Here is a 19,720-nt window from a genome sequence, read left to right on the forward strand (position 1 = left end):
ATAAAATACATCAGTACACATTTTCTGTTATAAAAACTCTCAAGTATTAGTAAAAAGAACATAATATTTTGGGAGACAATAATGATAATGTCTTAAGTAACATAATATTTTCAGTCTTTCAATGCGCCAAATCTACATTTAACCTAATTCTATCGAATAACCAGTCTATGTACTTTAATATTGCAGAACATATAGTACCTCACGCTTAACTTAAACTATGTAACATAATACATATTAACATCGAACTGGGTATTCCATTAATTACTATGACTAGGGCTGCCATCCGTCCGGGTTTTCCCGGATTTGTCCTCGTTTGGAGGCCGTCCGGGGGCCGTCCGGGCGGGGTCTCAAGAAGTGTCCGGGGAAAACCCGGACACTTTTCATGTAAGGAAGTACCACATTGAATTAAAGTATATGTTAATAGTAAATGGATTACAAATTAGGTATTATTTGTTTTAAAAATCGTACTCGTTCGGGGGAAAAATGCGATTTACGCCAAATGTCCGGGTTTTTTTAATGATTGTCCGGGTTTGGCGAAATTCGAGATGGCAGCCCTAACTATGACCCTTCTCAAAATATTGGTTTACCAATACCCCGCGTTACACGTACATTGCTCGTCGCTAATCAATATTTACTTAACATCGTGAACAAATACGCAATGTATTCTAAATCAGCTGGTATAATCCATGCAATACTCCTTATTATGAAAGAGGCTGATTAACACTTTCTTTCTCATTCCTCCTCGCACGTCGGGGCTATAGCCGTCTTGCTCGCACTCTTTGACGTAAGCCCTTTTGATTTTTTCCGTGTTATCGGGTATGAGCATTTGTTTTCGTTTTTTCGCCTTCCTGGTACGTTGTGAGTTGTTCCAAGTGAATGCTGGTTCGTTAGGGCTCTCTGGCATGGGTGAATGGAATAGCTTTTTACTGATTGGCTGTCCAGTCTGCTTCCTTATCGGTGAATCTGTCTCCATCTGAAAGGACATAGGTTTTGGGTTAGAATTTATGTTCGTTAGATTTTTTAAGAAGAAGGTTTTGCGCGATAGATGGCTTGTTATTTGTTTTTATTGCTAGTTTATGCTGCAGGGTGTTTGGGTGTTTTATTTAGACGCCTTTATTGGATAGAACTTTGTCTGTAGTGGGTGATAGTAAATGAATATGATGATAAGTATTGATGAATCCACGCAACTTAGAATTTCTGAGTCGTTCAAACGATCTAAATATGTATGGGTAAAAGGTTTGCAATACAATGCTATTATACACGCATACTTAACAGTCATTCACAACAGGTACAACCTATTCAAGCCTTTAGGAATGCCAAAATGACCTCTCAATATAAGGCGAGCTACCTGTCCAGTTGAAAAAAAACAGTCAGGTAGCTTTATGTTTAAACAAGACCAAAATAGACGAGAGTCAAACTAGCCGCATTTAATATTAACAACATCGAGCTGAATGAATTGAGGACATAAATGAATAACTAAAGTTCCACGGTAAATGACGCGGTTTAATTGGAATGGACGTAATTAACTGGATATCAATTACATACATGAAGTTATAATTGTTTTAATAATGGAAACATTATTATTACAGACATAACAGAAACACAGAACATTATTATTACAGAATTACAGAATATCATACGTATAGGCTACTTTTATCCATATGCGGGAAGTGGAACTACTTCCCGCATATGGACTCGGGGCACGGGGTGTAACCGTAGGCGGAAGTTAGTTGATAATTTAATGAATGCTTAAAGTAATCAAATAGGTCTGTAATAATAATGTTTGTTAAGAGTCCATATGCGGGAAGTAGTTCCACTTCCCGCATATGGATAAAAGTAGCCTATACGTATGATATTCTGATATATTGTCATGTACTAAATTGGCGTGAAAGATTAACAAACATACATTCAGACTAATAGCTAAATAGGCTGAATACTTATTGACCTACTTAACATCACGCACACAATTATAAAATTGACCCTAAAAATAACCACTTCCTATCTTATCAACAAACGCATTTACGTCAAGATTGAACACCAAAACATTTGACAGACGCGACCGTTGAACATTCAAACTTAGAACACACAAAAACAACCTATTATTACAAGAATAATATTAAAAACTTACCATATCACAGTCCGAAGCGAATTCCAATGAATTATTTAGTATATTATTAGCTATTAACACAGTTAAATTCTCTCTTGTTATCGTATTTATAGGCGTTGACATTGCGTCGTCCATTTTTTAAACTGGTTTGACAAATTACGTTCGAGGACAAGCGCGTACGCCGCTTCGAGGTCGGCGCAATACTAGTTGCCAGAGACAATATTACTGTTGCTTCTATGGGACCAGTGTTGCTAGTTTAGAATGTTAATAACTACCAAAAGTTTTTTTTAACTTTTTTTAAATCAATTAAAGCCCATAAGGCTTTAATTTATTCTTAATAATAATAAATAAATTTATGCATGTATGGAGCAATGGAGAACGGTTCTTCACTATCCAGGATGTCGAGAAATTGAAGGGACCGGCGATCCTATTAAGATCGAGCGGGGAATTTTCCAGGGTGACAGTTTGAGTCCACTTTGGTTTTGCCTGGCCTTGAACCCTCTGAGCACATTGCTAGAGGGCTCGGGGTTGGGCTATCCTTTGCGGAGAGGGGGTCAGGTTATATCCCATTTGCTTTACATGGACGATCTGAAACTGTTTGCCACCACAGAATTGCAGCTGATGAAGCTACTGAAGGTCACTGTAACTTTCAGTAGTTGCATCAGGATGGAATTTGGTGTGGACAAATGTGCAGTCATGCATGTAAAGCGAGGGGGAATTGTGGAATCTGAGGGAGTACAACTCTCAGATTCTATAAACCTGAGATCACTCTCCGCAAACGATACATATAAATACTTGGGTATGGCGGAGGGGTTAGGCATCAATGTGGCTGTCATGAAACAGTCATTACGGGAGCGTTTCTTTGGCCGCCTGAATAAGGTCCTGAAAAGTTCCTTATCGGGAGGCAACAAGGTTCGCGCCTTTAATGGTTGGGTCATGCCAGTCCTGATGTACTCTTTCGGCATACTCAAATGGACTCAAACTGAATTGGACGCCCTGGATAGGAAAGTCCGCACACTGCTGACCGCAGAACGAATGCATCACCCACGATCGTCGGTGATGAGACTGTACATCCCACGGAAATGTGGAGGACGAGGCTTTTTAAATGCAAAGACGCTCCACAACCGCGAGGTGTGCAGTCTCAGAGAATATTTTCTCAAAAGCGACGTGGGTATGCACCGTGATATGGTGGCAGTGGACAGAGGACTCACCCCGCTGTCGTTGGCAAATGAGAACTGGCGCAAACCTGTCGTACTAACTACCAGTGGCGAGGCGTCCTTATAAGCCGATTCCCATCGGCTTCCCTTTCGAATTTCAAGAAAGAAGCATAGGTATAAGTTATAATATAGGTATAGGTATAATTAATATAATCATTTAAACCACACAATTTAAATATGTAGGTATAACAAAACGCCTACCACCGTAAAAAAAATTGTCTATAAATTACTTGAAACATTTTGCTCCTACTAAACAAGCCGCGGCTTCCTCCTCCATACAAAACTACGCTTGCGTGACGTCATCCACGCCGCGCCGCGCGATGTTCGCGGCATATGGGCGAGCGGTAAGCCGGCTCACGGAGCGGCTTCCAGCCAATCAAAACTCGCGAGTGAACGAGAAAGAACGTGTCAAGAGTAGAGTAGCTATATCTGTCTACGCGCGAGTGACAGCGCTTAGAGCTCTCAAATATGTAAACAAACAAATCAGACAAATTCACTTTCATTGTTCTTATTTTGTTTTAGATAATACCATTAACAATTTGTTCTTTGTATTACTAGTGTGTGTATCATTTGGAAATAACATAGTTCGTGTGTGTACAATATTTTATGTTAGTTGAAGTGTTTTAGTTACATTATGTCAACATAGATGGCGTTGTGCATTTTTATGCAAATCCTGAATCGCGGTGTTAAGATTCTCCGCGATTTAATGACCCTAGTTGGGAATTTTTTTTTTTAATTCACCAAGTATATAATTTTGATTAAGTAGTTGGCTGTACCATTACTCCCTACTATAGTTCGGCCATTCAGAGAATGCGTTCCTGACACGTCGCGATTGAACTGACGACGTAATAACATTCATTGATTATTGATATAATAATGTTGTTTTAATGCTCCTCAATTGTTAAAACGGTAAACAACCAGCAAAAATATTTTTATCGTAACTGCAACGCCATTGCAAAGTTACGTCGTCAGTTCAATCGCGACGTGTCAGGAACGCATTCTCTGAATGGCCGAACTATAATCCACGCGATCGCACCGTGTGACCGCAGACTAGACATGCGCAAAATATGTCATTGAAAAGAAATGAATGAAGTAGTTCTTTTCGCTCAACGAAGTAGTCCACTCATTTACTTCAGTACTTCATTTATAGTTCGGCCATTCAGAGAATGCGTTCCTGACACGTCGCGATTGAACTGACGACGTAACTACATTCATTGATTATTGATATAATAATGTTGTTTTAATGCTCCTCAATTGTTAAAACGGTAAACAACCAGCAAAAATATTTTTATCGTAACTGCAACGCCATTGCAAAGTTACGTCGTCAGTTCAATCGCGACGTGTCAGGAACGCATTCTCTGAATGGCCGAACTATAGTTTACCAAATCTGAACGAGTCAATGAGTCACCCAGCTCTTAGGAATCATAATCGTAGTCTACTCATTTAGTTCAGTAAATCAAAATGAGTTAATCTGTAGTGTGAGGGATAAGTATCGACGAATGAATCACTTGATTTTTTATTTCGATATCTCGATTTTCCTTCATACTTTATACAGGCTCAGGACTATCAACCGTGAAAATATTAATAAACAGAAAATTATGTAGCTGTAAAGTAATTTAGATATATTTTAGTTTAGGTTGGCGTATTTAAAAATCGAAATATGTAGCCGATCCGATCTATGGAAGGATCCTGAACTAGTGAACTAAATGAAGTAGAGACACATTCGAAGGAGTAGTGAAGGAATGATACGTTTATTTTCAGAAGTGAAGTAGTCCATTTCCTTCAATCGTTCGTGAACTACCCATGTCTACCGCAGACCGACCTGGTACTCAGTACAAGAAGTACAGTACTACAGTGTGTGTACCTAGTGAAAATAGAGAGACCTACGTTGAATTGAGTTATTTTGATACGTAGACAGTTGGCATCAGGTTTCTTTTTAGTGTACCTACTTTTAAAACTTAACTAGGATAGCATTGGTCGCATTAGACTGTTTTCCGACAGATTATTTACTTTAGGAAGGAACTTATTTTTCAAGGTTAAGTTTTGAGAATAAAAACGTGTTATAAAACTCGGGCACGCCGCTCGGGTGAATTACCGACCAATATTACGTCTATATTAAAATTACTAACGTCCTGCCTGACGGATAAATACCTACGATAAATATCAATGGCTAACAGGCCGTTGTAAATTAAATACTTAAAATGTATTGTTTCTAGTGCCAAGTTTTCTCAGATTCTAGTAGTTAATATACCTAACTAAAGATAATAAAGTTTTATAGATAATCTGCCGAATTCCTCGAGAAAACATGTTCAAACTATCACCGTCTTACCACAAAAACTTTTAAACGTCAGTTTATGCCTTGTCTAAAAAAATGTCAAATTATGACGTTGACACATGGTTCATTTTGCAACCAATTTTTTTTTAGACAAGTGTAAAACAGGGGTTTAAGTTTTTGTAGTAAGGCCATTAGTCTCTCAGTCAGTGCTAAAAGGTGGACTGAGAAATTACCTCCATTACCTCTCCCCTCCCCCATCCCTGAGTACTCCCCCCCCCCAGTTTTTTTTTTTTGCTGCGGCTTCCCTATTTCATTAAACCACCCTTCGCCACTGCTAACTACCCACGATCGCAAGGAGGTATGGCAGAGCAAACAGTTACAGGGACGCTTCTTCGGGGCTCTTCATGGCCCCGATGTAGACTTCAAAGCGTCCGTATCTTGGCTACGCTTCGGTGACTTGTTTGGAGAAACCGAAGGGTTTGTATGTGCAATTATGGACGAAGTTATCCTTACGAATAACTACCGGAGATATATCGTGAAAGACGGGACGGTTGACATATGTCGGGCATGTCACCATCCGGGTGAGCCTATCAGACATATTATATCTGGTTGTTCTCGTTTGGCTAATGGTGAATATTTGCACAGACATAACCAAGTGGCCAAGATCATCCACCAGCAGCTTGCTCTGCAATACAACCTTGTAGACCTTGAGGTACCGTACTACAAGTATGCGCCCGACCCAGTTCTCGAAAAGGACCATATCACGTTGTACTGGGATCGATCTATCATCACTGACAGGACTATTGTAGCCAATAAGCCTGATATTGTGGTGATAGATCGATTAGCGCGCCGCGCGATGATAGTCGATGTCGCCGTTCCGCATGACGAGAACCTTGTGAAAGCTGAGAAAGAGAAACAAATAAAGTATCTCGACTTAGCGCACGAGGTTGTCGCCATGTGGAGTGTCGACACGGCTGTTGTTGTGCCGATTGTCGTTACGGCCAATGGTTTAATAGCCAAGAGCCTCGACGGACACCTCAGGAGGCTCTCGTTGGGCGGCTGGATCAAGGGACTGATTCAGAAGGCAGTACTCCTTGATACGGCACGTATTGTGAAGAGGTTTCTGTCTCTGGGACCCTAACCACCGGTACCTTGGACCCTGTGCCCGATATCGGTGGCAACCTATTTTTTATATTTTTAAATGTTTTTTATTTTTATATTTAATATTTAAAAATGTAAATTATATGTTTGAAAATAAATAAATTACATAAATAAATTTAATTCTTGACTAAAGTTGGATAGTTAGGTGTTGTAATTTGTAGTTTTCAGTGAATATAAGTAGCTTTATGCTATTTATGTAGCTAATGTGTTAGAAGTATATTGCCTCGATACTGCGATATATTTTTAAATTTTGGCTTATTAACTAACCCATAAAGAAAAAAACGAAGGGATTTAAGATTTTACATGCTTAATAAAGGATGATGGGCAATTTTGTATGAACCCTGGCCTGATAACCAATAAAGTTCTAATGAATATTATATTATTGCTTATACCCTATAGTTACTGAAATAAAACGGTTCATGTCAAGAATCTACCGGAAATAAGTACAGTCGGGCACAAAAGAGTTATACTTTTTGCACCGATTTTTTTTTGTTTAAAATAAAATCCATACTAGAAAAATTCATTGTATGATGTATTTTCGTCAACTTATCACTTTTTTAAATAAGCCTAGGGTAGACTATCAATAAAAATCGGTCTTAACTACGCATAATTGTTTTAATAGCAAAACAAAACATAAAAACTTTTACTTCTACCACCGTATACTATTTCCATTATTGGAGATAGCATTTCCTCGTTCTGCGGCACCAGGATAGTCGGCCTTGGGTTGTCGAGTTATTAGAAAAGTAGCGACCCACCCCAGCTTCGCACGGCAAAACAGAATTTACTCACTATTTAACGGATGTTATTACACATACAAACCTACCTCTTCAATCACTCTATCTTTGAATATAATAATATATTAAAAAAACCGCACGGGTGGTCAGGTCCGCAAAGATAAATGAGGGGTTTAATCAGTATTCTTAGACTAAAGTTATTTAAGTTGTTTATCAGCTTTCACAGAGTTCTCATCATATGACACATCAGGCTTGTTAGCCAGGACAGTCGACAGTCATTGATGATGATAGCTTGATGCCAGCACACCTCCAATTCCATAGGATTATATTTCAAAGCAAGATGTATTATCCTGGCCATTAGATGATGTCATGCAAGTACTCACGACAAGTATTTGCATGAAATGGGCTACGGACTTGACTGAACTGATTTGAAAAATCTTTCAGTGGTGGAAAAGCTACGTTATTTATAATAAGAAGATAGGTAGGTTTTCTTTATATACCATACGTGCCAAAGTGGTTTAATTCCATAGGCAGTCGTAGGCTTACAGGACTGATATATTCCTTCCCCAGTGGTTAACAATGTTCCACCCATAACAAAAATTGAAGTTTAGGGTATAAGCTATCATTTGATGTGCAAATGGATATTATTGGTTATGCCGGTTAGACTCACTGAAACGGCGGAATACGTACACCTTATGTTGTGAATGCTGCCTGTATTTTTTTTAATATGGACACATGCACCTTCTGTGATACGTCCTGACTGATATTGGCAATAATAATGGCACTTAAACATCTCTCCCATACAAAATGAAGTGTTTCAAGTCCATACGCTGTGCCACGCTACCAAGTGTCATATCTTCGTTCTCCGGTGGTTCACAATGTTTTGCCCATAATAAAAAATGAAGCTTAGGATATGCTATCATTTAGCTATCATTTGATATAATCTTTTTTTTTTCAATAAACTTGAAAAATATGGGCACAGACACCTTCTGCGACTCGTTCTGACAATTATTGACAATAATATAATGCACTTAAACATCCCTCCCATACAAAATGAAGTGGTTCAAGTCCTTAGGCTGTCCTATGCTATCAAGTGTCATATCTTCGTTCTCCGGTGGTTTACAATGTTTTGCCCATAATAAAAAATAAAACTTAGGGTATCAGCTATCATTTGATATGCGAATTGTTTTTATTGGTTATGCCGGTCAGAGCCACCAGAACGGTGGAGTACGTACACCATACGTTGTAAATAGGTAATACCTGCTAAATAATCTTTTTTATAACCTTGGAAAATATGGGCACAGACACCTTGTGTGATACGCCCTGACTAATATGGACAATAATAATGGCACTTAAACATCTCTCCCATACAAAATGAAGGGTTTCAAGTCCATACGCTGTCCTACGCTACCAAGTGTCATATCATCGTTCTCCGGTGGTTCACAATGTTTTGCCCATAATAAAAAATGAAGCTTAGGATATGAGCTATCATTTGATATGCAAATGGTTTTCATTGGTTATGCCGGTTAGACTCACCAGAACGGCGGAATACGTACACCATACGTTGTAAATACTAAATGCTAAATAATCTTTTTTTTTTTCAATAAACTTGGAAAATATGGGCACAGACACCTTCTGCGACTCGTTCTGACAATTATTGACAATAATAATGTACTTAAACATCCCTCCCATGCAAAATGAAGTGGTTCAAGTCCTTAGGCTGTCCTATGCTATCAAGTGTCATATCTTCGTTCTCCGGTGGTTTACAATGTTTTGCCCATAATAAAAAATGAAGCTTAGGGTATAAGCTATCATTTGATATGCGAATCGTTTTTATTGGATATACCGGCCAATTTTACCCATCATCCTTTAACTTGAATTTGTAACAACACTCAAAATTAATTAAAACATAAAGTAAATAAAACAAGGTAAATTCCAATCAAAGTTATCAATTTATTTTTATGTCCTTAACACACAAAAATATATTGTGCAGTCACTATTCAACTAACAAATAACAAAAAAATATATGTACGAAAGAAGTGAGAACCTCTTCCTTTTTGGAAATTGGTTAAAAATACACTTAAACAATAAGTTTGTAATGTAATCACTGTAAGTAAAGAGGAAGACCATTAAACTAACAAATAACAAAAAAATATACCAAAGAAGCGAAAACCTCCTCCTTTTTGGAAGTCGGTTAAAAATACACTCCAAAAATAAGTTTGTATTACAACTATTATAAGTAAAGAAAAAGTTTTTGGTTTTTAAAACTAAACGTATTTTAAAACTAGCGTACGAAGTAAGTTTGCCAAATGCGTGACTCATTCGAGCGTTGTCGCGCGTATACGCGCGTACTCTAGATATTAACTCGTCAAAACTCAGATTACTAAGCGCCGAATGTGCCACGTCGTCGGCTAAACTGACCACATGTAAGAAAAAAAATACGCTAGTATGAAATACACACTTAGTTTAAATTCATACAAAGTTCTAATACACATCTGGGTAACATACGCACCATTGTTTTAGAGATCAGTGTTCATTGACTGATGTCATAAGCGTAATGCAGAGGACTTAATTTGTCCCGACGAATGTTTGTCAACTTCACAGCTTGTACATTTGTACCGTTCATTTTATCTTTTATCGCTGATTCTGCAAAGTTAGGCATAATGTTCACATGCTCCTTTACTCTCGATTCGTTCACCAATATTCTGATTTTATTGGCATTTTTATTTGCATTTTTAACATGATCAACAGCAATTGGAGGATTCTTGTTATTAACAAGTTCTTTCTTAGGTCCAATGTTTATTACAGGTTCTTCTATATCATTTAGGAAAGGAAAAGAACGCGGCATATTCTGCCAAATCTCTAAATCATCTTTCAAATACTTCTTCTTAATATACATTGTGATGTTATCCACCGAGTTCGTACACTTAGTCTTTTCGGCAAAGTTTTGAAATTCTGTGAGCAAAACCTTTAGAGATTTCGAATAAGCTTTGCAATAATTTCTGATGATTTGACTGGCTTTGATGATGTCTTTGGTAGTGGTGCCTTTTTGTATCTTCATGTCATGGAAACCTTCGAGATTGAAGACGCAGTTTTCAAGCTTCATTTCTTCGACTTTGATTTCTTTGATTATCTTGGCGCTACTTGTCTTTTTGCTGTGGCAGTACAGCTTGGGGAAGAGCTCCATCAGAAACTTGGAGGTCGGAGGGTAGCCGGACAGCAAGTTGAACTCGTGGAGACGACTGGTGGCTCGGTCCTCGGGTGACAGCGTGCTTTCCTGGAATCAGTCAACTTACATTTAAATTATGAGTTTGACGGTTACATCAGTTACTAAAGAGGCTGACAGCACCCAACACAGAATACGTACGAAAGAGAAGCCTGATGGCGGGACGTTCGTAACGTTCGTAACAAAGTATAAACTAATGGCTTAAAAATTAGTTGAGAAATCAAAAATAAAAATCAGTTCTGCATTTACATATGGATAAGTTAGTGTTATACATTTTATCAATGTACGTTAATAAGTAATACAGATATTTTTGTTAGAAGATCATTTAAGAGGTAATTTTAAATATGTTTTGTATCGAGAAAACTTTTCGCGAACGTGTTTAGAATTTAACATGGTTCTCAGAAATATGTTTAAAATTCATATATATTTTTTTGGCAAAATTTTAGACAATAATAGGTTATGATTATGTCTCGATAATTTATTTATTTACTAGCAAAAGAATAATTCCGATGAAGAGGGCATTTCTCTAGTTAATCTAAAAGAATCACTCCAAGTTTAGCTACTGCTGCTGGCAAGAGATCAAATAAAGCAAAATGATCTTTATTCGATATTTCCTTACGATTTTGGCAATTTTCCCAAGAGTTTTGGCAGTTAAGCAGAAAACGGTAACACTCAGCAAAATATACTGTAGCAAAAGGATTTAGGATTCGAGAAATCACACATTTTTCTGCAATTTTGCGTGAATCTCGAACTGATTTGGATGCATTTGAATATGCTTTAAAGATTCTTTGGCGCACCTTCTAATTAAAAAAACTTTTAATATAAACTAATAAATATTTTTTTCCTTCAAAATAAACTGTTAACCAACATCGGGCTATGAGAGTGAAGGAATAGTGAGTACACCTGTCTCTGCGCAGATGCTCGTGCACTATAATATGTCCTGCACAGCTGGCTGATCTCCTTACACGTCCATGGCGGCTGTTTTCATGTAAAGTGTGTCAGCCGACAATCAACCAGGATTATTATTACCTTTTTACTTGCTCTCTGAATAAATTCTCAAAAATCACAATGTGTATAGTTTGCCAATGAAATTATTAAAACTTAGGATCACACTATTGAATTAGGGAAACCTATAATGATACTGATGATGATGTTGTTGTATAAATAAATATTATTAGTCAAGCTAGCTACTGACCATCGCCTCCAGCCTGTGGTAGTAGTCACAGACTTGTCGGAACTGATTCCTCTGGCCGCAGTGAAGCCACACGACGAGCGCGCGACGCACCGTCACGCTGCTGTACGCGGGAGACGGCGGCTCTAGCAGTGAGTGAGGGCTTTCTGACAGCACTGAGTAGTGGCCCAGCATTGTGCTGCAAAATGAGTGCTAAGGTTATTGGTGTAAGGTTCATTTTGTGTTGAAGAAGTTGGTCACGCTGGTGTATGGGATGGCAGCTCCAGCAGTGAGTGAGGGCTCTCTGACAGCACTGAGTAGTGGCCCAGCATTGTGCTGCAAAATGAGTGCTAAGGTTATTGGTGTAGGGTTCATTTTGGGTTGATATACGAATGAGTCATCTGGTGGTGTCTTTAAAACAGTTGGTTGGAAAAGCAAATATTGACTAAACTCAACAACGAAACGTGGTTATCTTGCTTAAAGTGATAAATAGAAGTCCCATGTTTAACCTCCAATATATTTGACTCTATTTTACTGAAAATTGGTAACTTCAAAGCAGGTTATAATCGAAAGTCATACTTGCAGTCTAACCAGGAACTTACTAACTTCTAATAAGATATATACTTTATTTACTTAAAATACTTCACCTGAAATGGGAATCGAACCCATTACAGAACGCCCTCTAGTGGAAACAGTCGAGGTTTTAACAACCATTTTTAACAGCCTTACTACAAAAACTTAAACATCGGTTGAACACTTGTTTAAAAAATGTTTGGCTGCAAATCGGACCTTATTTCAACGTCATAATCTGTCTTTTTTCTAAACAAATGTTCAACAGACGTTCAAAAGTTTTTGTTGCAGATGATAAAAACTTAAATAAATAAATTCTATGCGTTTATATCAAACGAAATACATATAATGTGTACATACTAGACTTTTTCAAGTCTGCAATGCTTATGTACATGATGTTCTATTGCGATAAGCCTAAACATAAAACAACAAACGACCAACAATAAAAATAATTTGTAGCGAACGAAAATAGTTCAATTTGTAAGCAAATAAACAAAATGGAAGTTCTCTGCTAAATTCTCGCAATCATCTATTGTAACCGTTTTCTTAAATATTTCAGGTACGGTTATAAAAATGTGCTGTTTTTTTCTGTAACAAACATTCTTATTGCAAAGAGTTAAAGTTGAAAATCGTGTAACAAAGATATTTTGCGAATTTGAAGGGAAATATCCATAAATTTTGTTTATAACTTCCACAGAGTTATGACCTCCCTTATAATATTCTTGAGAACTAACTATTGTAAGAATTTCAACAGTTAAAAGATTAACTTTATGAGTTCGGACTAAACAGTTGTATTGTTTTTAAATACTACAGATGTGGGACCACCCTTATATTGTTGTCAGTTGTAAAATGTTACAGATTAAAATATTTTAAAGAAAGTAATAAAAAACATAGGTAGCATCGTGGTTGCTAACCAACCACGTAAGATTTCGTGTTTATTATCAGCCTATTATAGAAAAGGTCATTTTACTAATCAGGGATTAATAATGGTTGACAAAATTACAAAAATTACACAAATACATTTCAAAAAAATTAGGTAATATTCTGGTGTCCTTGTTTGATCAATGATGATTAGTACCTACACTAATAATTGATTGATAATTGTAACAACTTTGATATTAAAATAGCTAAAAAAAATCAAAGATACATAATAACAAATCATAAAAAGTGAAAATAATAATTTGAGTCAAGCAGGTATACCACGAACGAAAGAGGGTTATCTTGTAACATCAACTAAATTACTCGCTTCCAAACACGTTAATAATTCCACTGCGAAAATACTCATGTTCATAAAAATATACAAAAAGAAACACTTAATCTATTTATTTGCTAAGACAATACGACTTTCAACTGTATTTTCGTCTTTAATAAAGAATCAAAGTCAAAAACGTTTATTGAAAGTAGGCTAGTTTTTAGCACTTTTTCACATCAAATTTACAAAAGGACAGCACCCCTAAAACGCAGCCCTTTCACCACTTCCTAGTGTTATGGCTTCTAAGAAGAAGTGGTGAAGAACAAACTTCCCAGTAAATCGCATGACTTATGACAAACACGGTTACACAGTTATATTTCTCACTATTATTGAACTTTGCAATATTTAACCAAAAACCAGCTTACTTACCAGGAAGTCAAGCACAATTCTTTTCACAACACTAAACGCTTTAAATTCGATAGAAAATTGTAAAAAGATTGATTACTATAAAGTAATAATATATGAAAGAATCAATAAAGCAATATGTCGGCGGCCACGCGATATCGTGCGCTCTGTCATAAGAATAAGATTTTAGCAAATTAACCTGTGTATTGTTAAAGTACCTACATTATAAAAATACCTACAGAAAATTAGTAAAATTGTGGGTGCTTTGAAATAATACGGTATCACGTCCAAGGAGAAATACCGGTTATTGTGATCCGTTTTACACAATTCCAAAGTTATTTTTTTCTCGTCTTCATAAATATGTAACTTGATGTAATTTAAGCAAACATAGTATTGTAATTACTGCAAGTGTTTAATTAGTTTCTCGGTAATATCTGTACTAATTTATAAGCTGAGGAGTTTATTTGTTTGTTTGAACTTGCTGATCTCAGGAACTGTTGCACTGATTTGTAGGTCGTTTAGTTTTAGATATTCCCATTTATCAAAGAGTGTTGTGTTTTATCTGTCGTTTGCAGAAGCTATAGCAATGTTTTAATAATGCCATATTCAGTATATTATGTACTAGTTTGAAATTTTTCGTAAAGCATATCTATTTATTGTTTTAGAACTATGAAGTAGGTACTATATGAGTTATAACTTAGATATTATGCTTTTTTGCGAATAAAAGAATCAAACAAACTTTACCTGTGAGCATTTTAGAAAGGATTTGGATGAAATAAACATTTAGAAATTGTCTTTTAGTTATTAGTTACTGTATTATCTTGCTTTATATTAATTAATTTTATTTTGTGTGTTATATTTTGTATCGACTTACTTTACCCATACAAATTGTACTTTTTACTCGTTCAAGTAATATCTTTCACAATCAAATATTAGGAAAAAAATAGCTACATACCTTACAATAAAGGTATTAGCTTCACATTAATTCATTCATTTGCACTTTCATTTTAAATCACAAACAGAATTTCAAATACAAATTACTTCTAATACATTGCGTTATAAAAAATACAGAAAATATACAAGTATTACTGCAATAAATTATTATCATAGCAGATTTTTTTTTGTTTTTTACTTTTTATATTTTTTTATTATGTTTTTACTTACAGCGAGGTAAGATTTCAATTTTTCATTTTTTTTGTTTATTTTACTTACACTTTGTAAGATTTCGAATTTTATCTTCTACAATAAATTAATTGTATACTTTTTTCCATATTGATCTTAACTTACTACATACAATCATTACAAGATTTATTAATTACAATATTTTTTGTCAAACATGCTTTCTTGATAAAAGCGCCATCTATTAGACGCCATAGGCACTATCGACACTTAGCTTAACTAGGGCCCATGTTCACCGACTACACAATCGTCCATTTTTCTTTAAACAACTATTTAGTTTGAATATTGGACATGAAAACTCAGCAGAAAAGACATAACAGATGTTTTAAAGAAAACTTATGGCTAACTTGGGCCTTATTGGGTTACTTGACATAGGTAATTATTTCACCATTTCGTCAAAGATTAATTTAAACATTACACGTATACATGTTTATACGTAAGTGGTGCAACTTATCGTGAACATTTATAATTAAACCTACCTAAATAATAGACAGTGATTAGTTACTAATTATTCAGGTACTAATTGACAATATTGTTTTTCCATATATATTACATTTACCAATCTAATAAAGTTTTAATTTACTAATGAGTACGCTTACTAGAAAGTACTGCTTTGTCGATGTGTTCAATTACGTTCATCTTGTACTTATCCATTTTTATTTTATTTTAATAAATTAAGTTGACAAGACTATTTAAATACCAGTGCACAAATAAGGTTTTATGATGACAATATTGGATGTACCCTCTCATTTAGTAAAATACCTTCCACATCTTAAAAAATAAACATATAAGAATAAAAAAAATACACAAATAAAATCATTACAGATCTGCTATCAGATTTCCTTTAACCACTAATAAGACACAACCATTATTAACCGCGTGTATGTTACATTGCATTATTTAAGGCACTCTTGTCAATCAACGTAATAAAAACAACGCGATGTACCTCGTAATCCATTTTTAACATCCACCATCAACATGCGAAGGCATTCTTAGAAATGTTTCGGTTCCCACTAAAATATTTGAAGAAGGCCTCCACAGAACTATTGGCGTCTCCCTCACGCTCATTAAAAAGGATCCGTTCCCTGTCGGTCGTCTCTTTCAGCTTTTCGTCACTCCATATCGACTTGGGAAAAGGCGGCCATGAATAATTGACATGATCCAGCACTTTCCTCGGTACGGGGAAACTGACTCTTGAAGTTGATTGGGTTACGTTGGGTATGGAGGCCTTTATCCAGTTGTTGAGTGATTTGATGGATGCTTTGTGGGGGGAGGGTTTTGCGTGTTCATTGCTGGCTGTGTTCTGTGGCCAGCGGGGTTTTGGGAGCGTGTCGGCTGGTGGGGCAGCATTGTAGTAGTACATGTCCTTGGAGCCGGGCTCGCTGTCGTCTGGCAGTGCGCTGTCGCTGCTGGTGACGGAGAAGGTGGTACTGCGAGAGGTGGAACAGCAGCACTTGAGGCGGTTGCAGGAGAGGCAGTCCTTGAACTTGTACTCTTCTAGGAGTTGGATGAGGTCGCGGCGGACATCTTGGAGGTTCAGATCCTGAGAAAATAAAATGTTTGTTTAAGATCTTCTGTGATGAAAAAGTTGCTGTTAGTTTTTGATCAGTGTGCTGTAAACGCTGTCACGTATTTATTGTTCTTTAAATATAATTACGTTGAACAACAGCTATAAAATTTCTTCTGGGTCGCGTAATTATACACACAGACACATATGCATACTTAATCAATACCTGACCCTAAACAGTTATGACTGTTTAGACACACAATTGAGCAGTCCCGTGCGGGAATCGAACCCTGATCTGAGATGAACCACGACGTCAATCGTGTCGATAAAAGTTGAACTGAAAACAATTTTTACCTAGATATACCTATTGCTAAACAAAACCAGCTACATATTACAGAACACCAAATAACAGACCTATAAATGAGTTACTACATACGTAGTAAACTACATACAAAACATATACCTACTATGTAAATGTTCAGGTATGTATGTATAAAGCCCTGTTCAGTTCTTTCACAAACTCATTAGTTAGAGCGTCAGTGTAGGAATCAGAAAAAAGTTTGTATTGCGTGACTTTAGTTATCCAACTCGATTACATGTTTTTGTTAACAAATACCTACATCTACACACAAGGAATCACAATGATATAAAAATGAAATTATTGATTAGACTTTTATATTTTCAACTACGGTATTCGGTCTAAATAAATAATGTATCATTTATTATTAAAAAAAATGCTTGTAACTTACCATCTGAAACACCACGTCCTCGTAATAATAAGCTTGAGATTTCTTCATTTTCACCAAAAAACACAGAACACTAAATATCTTAGTTTATACACTGTAGAATTTTTACACTCAGAAATCGAATTTAAACATAAAATAAAAAGAATATTTATTATTAGGTACGAAAGCAAAATCAATCAGAATTTTTTGTAAAATCCTCCCTCAGCTCCCGACTTCAAACTGCGGGTAACTGAGATCGATTTTAATTTTGGCATTGGTTTTATGCGCCTACGCACCCTATAATGAGCCTCACTTCGGGGGTGTTCGGGGAAACCCGGGAATTCCCGACACCCTTAGAACAATAACATTGTTATTACTAGGATTAGGACCAATTTGTAATTGGTTAATTACCTTAATTGTTAATGAAGATAATTACTGGTACCCAGTAAAAATATTTTTAAGTAACTCGATAATTATGGATTAGACGTTCTTGTTATTTATTACCCGTGAGAAAACTTGTTTCGAAAATATTTGTACAAAAATATTTCGAATTAGGTACTTACGAACGTATTTCTACTACTTATTACTTACGTATATTTACTTTTCTGGTTTCAAAATGGTCAGTTCACATATTTATTGATTTTGCCTTTTTATTTGAAGAAGATAAAGTATGAATTCAAAAGCTTGTTTTCATACATAACATTATTCCACCTAACCGACCCAATTTACATACTTGATCATTAATCATACAAACACGTATTGAATATCATATGTATAACATTGTAATTAATAACCAGAAGTGGTACAATACTAATTTGTGAACAATTATAATTTATTACCTGTGAGTGTCACTTGGAATATCTAAACCAATATTCACACATTAATCCTACCTACTGATATAGTAAAAATGTGGATGTTTTTGTGGGTTTGGATATTTTTTACATCTAGACGCGATACAACTTAACACATATGTATAGGATACTTGTTTTTCAAGCTCAAAATATGTATTTAAACAAAAAATGTAAAATGTTTCAGAAGTAGATCATTCTGGTGGCGTATGAAACCGCGGGCGTAAGCTTGTGTAAAATGGAAAGACATTGAGCAACAGTGTTGTTCTTTTTGTTTATGTTAGGTCATTCTGAATGTGCCGAATATTGATATTTCAAACCATTCACCTACTCATGTATGAACTGCAGCTGTGCTAAATCTGAAGTCGAGATATAACTTTCTGATATGTATAATTACTTAGCTATGCCAGAATGGTGGTCTTATTTATTATAATCACTTAAGTTCTTGTCGCGGCAATTTTCAAAAAGACAACAGTCTTACACAGAACCTACTTTACTCCAATTCTCAGTACAGGTACCACACTCATAAACCATTTTGAACAAATCCCAGTTAGCAACTACGATAATCTTCAAAAAACAGAAAATATTTCGTCAAAACGAACACCTTTAATCCTTTAAACTTTAAATAACTAAAGAAAACTTAACTATTGTCTTGAGAGATAACATTTACTGAAGTTAGTGAGAAAGTCTCGGTTGTAAAGTAACGGGAGCGATCAAAGTCGCCGACTTTAAGTTGAGACAAAAGGTTCAGTTACCATTGCTTCGTGTGCACATGTTTTATTTAGCTATTGTTTTCATATTTCTGTGTTTCGGATGGCACGTTAAACTGTAGGTCCTGGCTGTCATTGAACATCCTTGGCAGTCGTTACGGATAGTCAGAAGCCAGTAAGTCTCACGCCAGTCTAACCAAGGGGTACCGGGTTGCTCGGGTGTTGAGGAGGTCAGATAGGCAGTTGCTCCTTGTAAAAATACTGGTACTCAGCTACATCCGGTTAGACTGGAAGTCGACCCCAACATAGTTGGGAAAAGGCTCGGGAAATGATGATGTTTCCATATTTAACTACCACGTTTAAGGAACAAGGAAAGGAGGTATAAAACAAATATGGTTTTAGTTGTGCTATGTGCCAATCTAACCAATCAAAGACTTCTAGTCTGATATGTAAAGGTTCTTTTAGGTTCAACGCGGTATCCATTCGCCTGAGTTCAGATGATAGTGCTGTTACATTGTACTAATAATATTATATCGATACATTTTGATCCTAACGGTAGGTAACTTTATTTGTTTGATTGTCATCTTTATTTTAAAGTTTCAGGTAACTGAATCGTTTTTATGCTCGTATTTCAAAACCCAGACTTGCGTCACATGTTTTTAACATGGCTTAACCATTTGGATTGCAAACTTT

General features: G+C 36.1%; 3 protein-coding genes across 3 annotated transcripts in view; 1 reads left to right on the forward strand and 2 right to left on the reverse strand.

Moving 5' to 3' along the window:
• LOC124641949 (complexin) overlaps positions 1-19,720 on the forward strand; it is a 302,550-nt gene that overhangs the window by 216,989 nt on the left and 65,841 nt on the right. The window lies entirely within an intron of this gene.
• LOC124641950 lies at positions 446-2,310 on the reverse strand. The gene is made up of 2 exons (XM_047180218.1): positions 2,129-2,310; positions 446-973 (listed from the first exon to the last, which is right to left on the reverse strand). The coding sequence occupies exons 1-2, from the start codon at positions 2,240-2,242 to the stop codon at positions 671-673; spliced, it is 417 nt and encodes a 138-aa protein (XP_047036174.1). The 5' UTR covers positions 2,243-2,310; the 3' UTR covers positions 446-670.
• On the reverse strand, positions 9,478-14,193 carry LOC124641947. Its single transcript, XM_047180214.1, has 3 exons — positions 14,083-14,193; positions 11,916-12,090; positions 9,478-10,771 (listed from the first exon to the last, which is right to left on the reverse strand). Exons 2-3 carry the CDS (start codon positions 12,084-12,086, stop codon positions 10,028-10,030), a joined length of 915 nt encoding a protein of 304 aa, XP_047036170.1. The 5' UTR covers positions 12,087-12,090; positions 14,083-14,193; the 3' UTR covers positions 9,478-10,027.

The sequence above is a fragment of the Helicoverpa zea genome, chromosome 23 (genome assembly GCF_022581195.2).
Source record: "Helicoverpa zea isolate HzStark_Cry1AcR chromosome 23, ilHelZeax1.1, whole genome shotgun sequence".
In the NCBI taxonomy this organism is placed as follows: domain Eukaryota; kingdom Metazoa; phylum Arthropoda; class Insecta; order Lepidoptera; family Noctuidae; genus Helicoverpa; species Helicoverpa zea.

What these genes read in the sequence shown, in the direction of transcription:
- LOC124641950 (XM_047180218.1), bottom strand. Translation starts at nt 2,242, where the DNA reads ATGGACGACGCAATGTCAACGCCTATAAATACGATAACAAGAGAGAAT. An exon ending in TCGCTTCGGACTGTGATATG is followed by an intron (nt 974 to 2,128) that starts GTAAGTTTTTAA and finishes ATGTCCTTTCAG; the next exon opens with ATGGAGACAGATTCACCGAT.
- LOC124641947 (XM_047180214.1), bottom strand. Translation starts at nt 12,086, where the DNA reads ATGCTGGGCCACTACTCAGTGCTGTCAGAAAGCCCTCACTCACTGCTA. An exon ending in ACCACAGGCTGGAGGCGATG is followed by an intron (nt 10,772 to 11,915) that starts GTCAGTAGCTAG and finishes GACTGATTCCAG; the next exon opens with GAAAGCACGCTGTCACCCGA.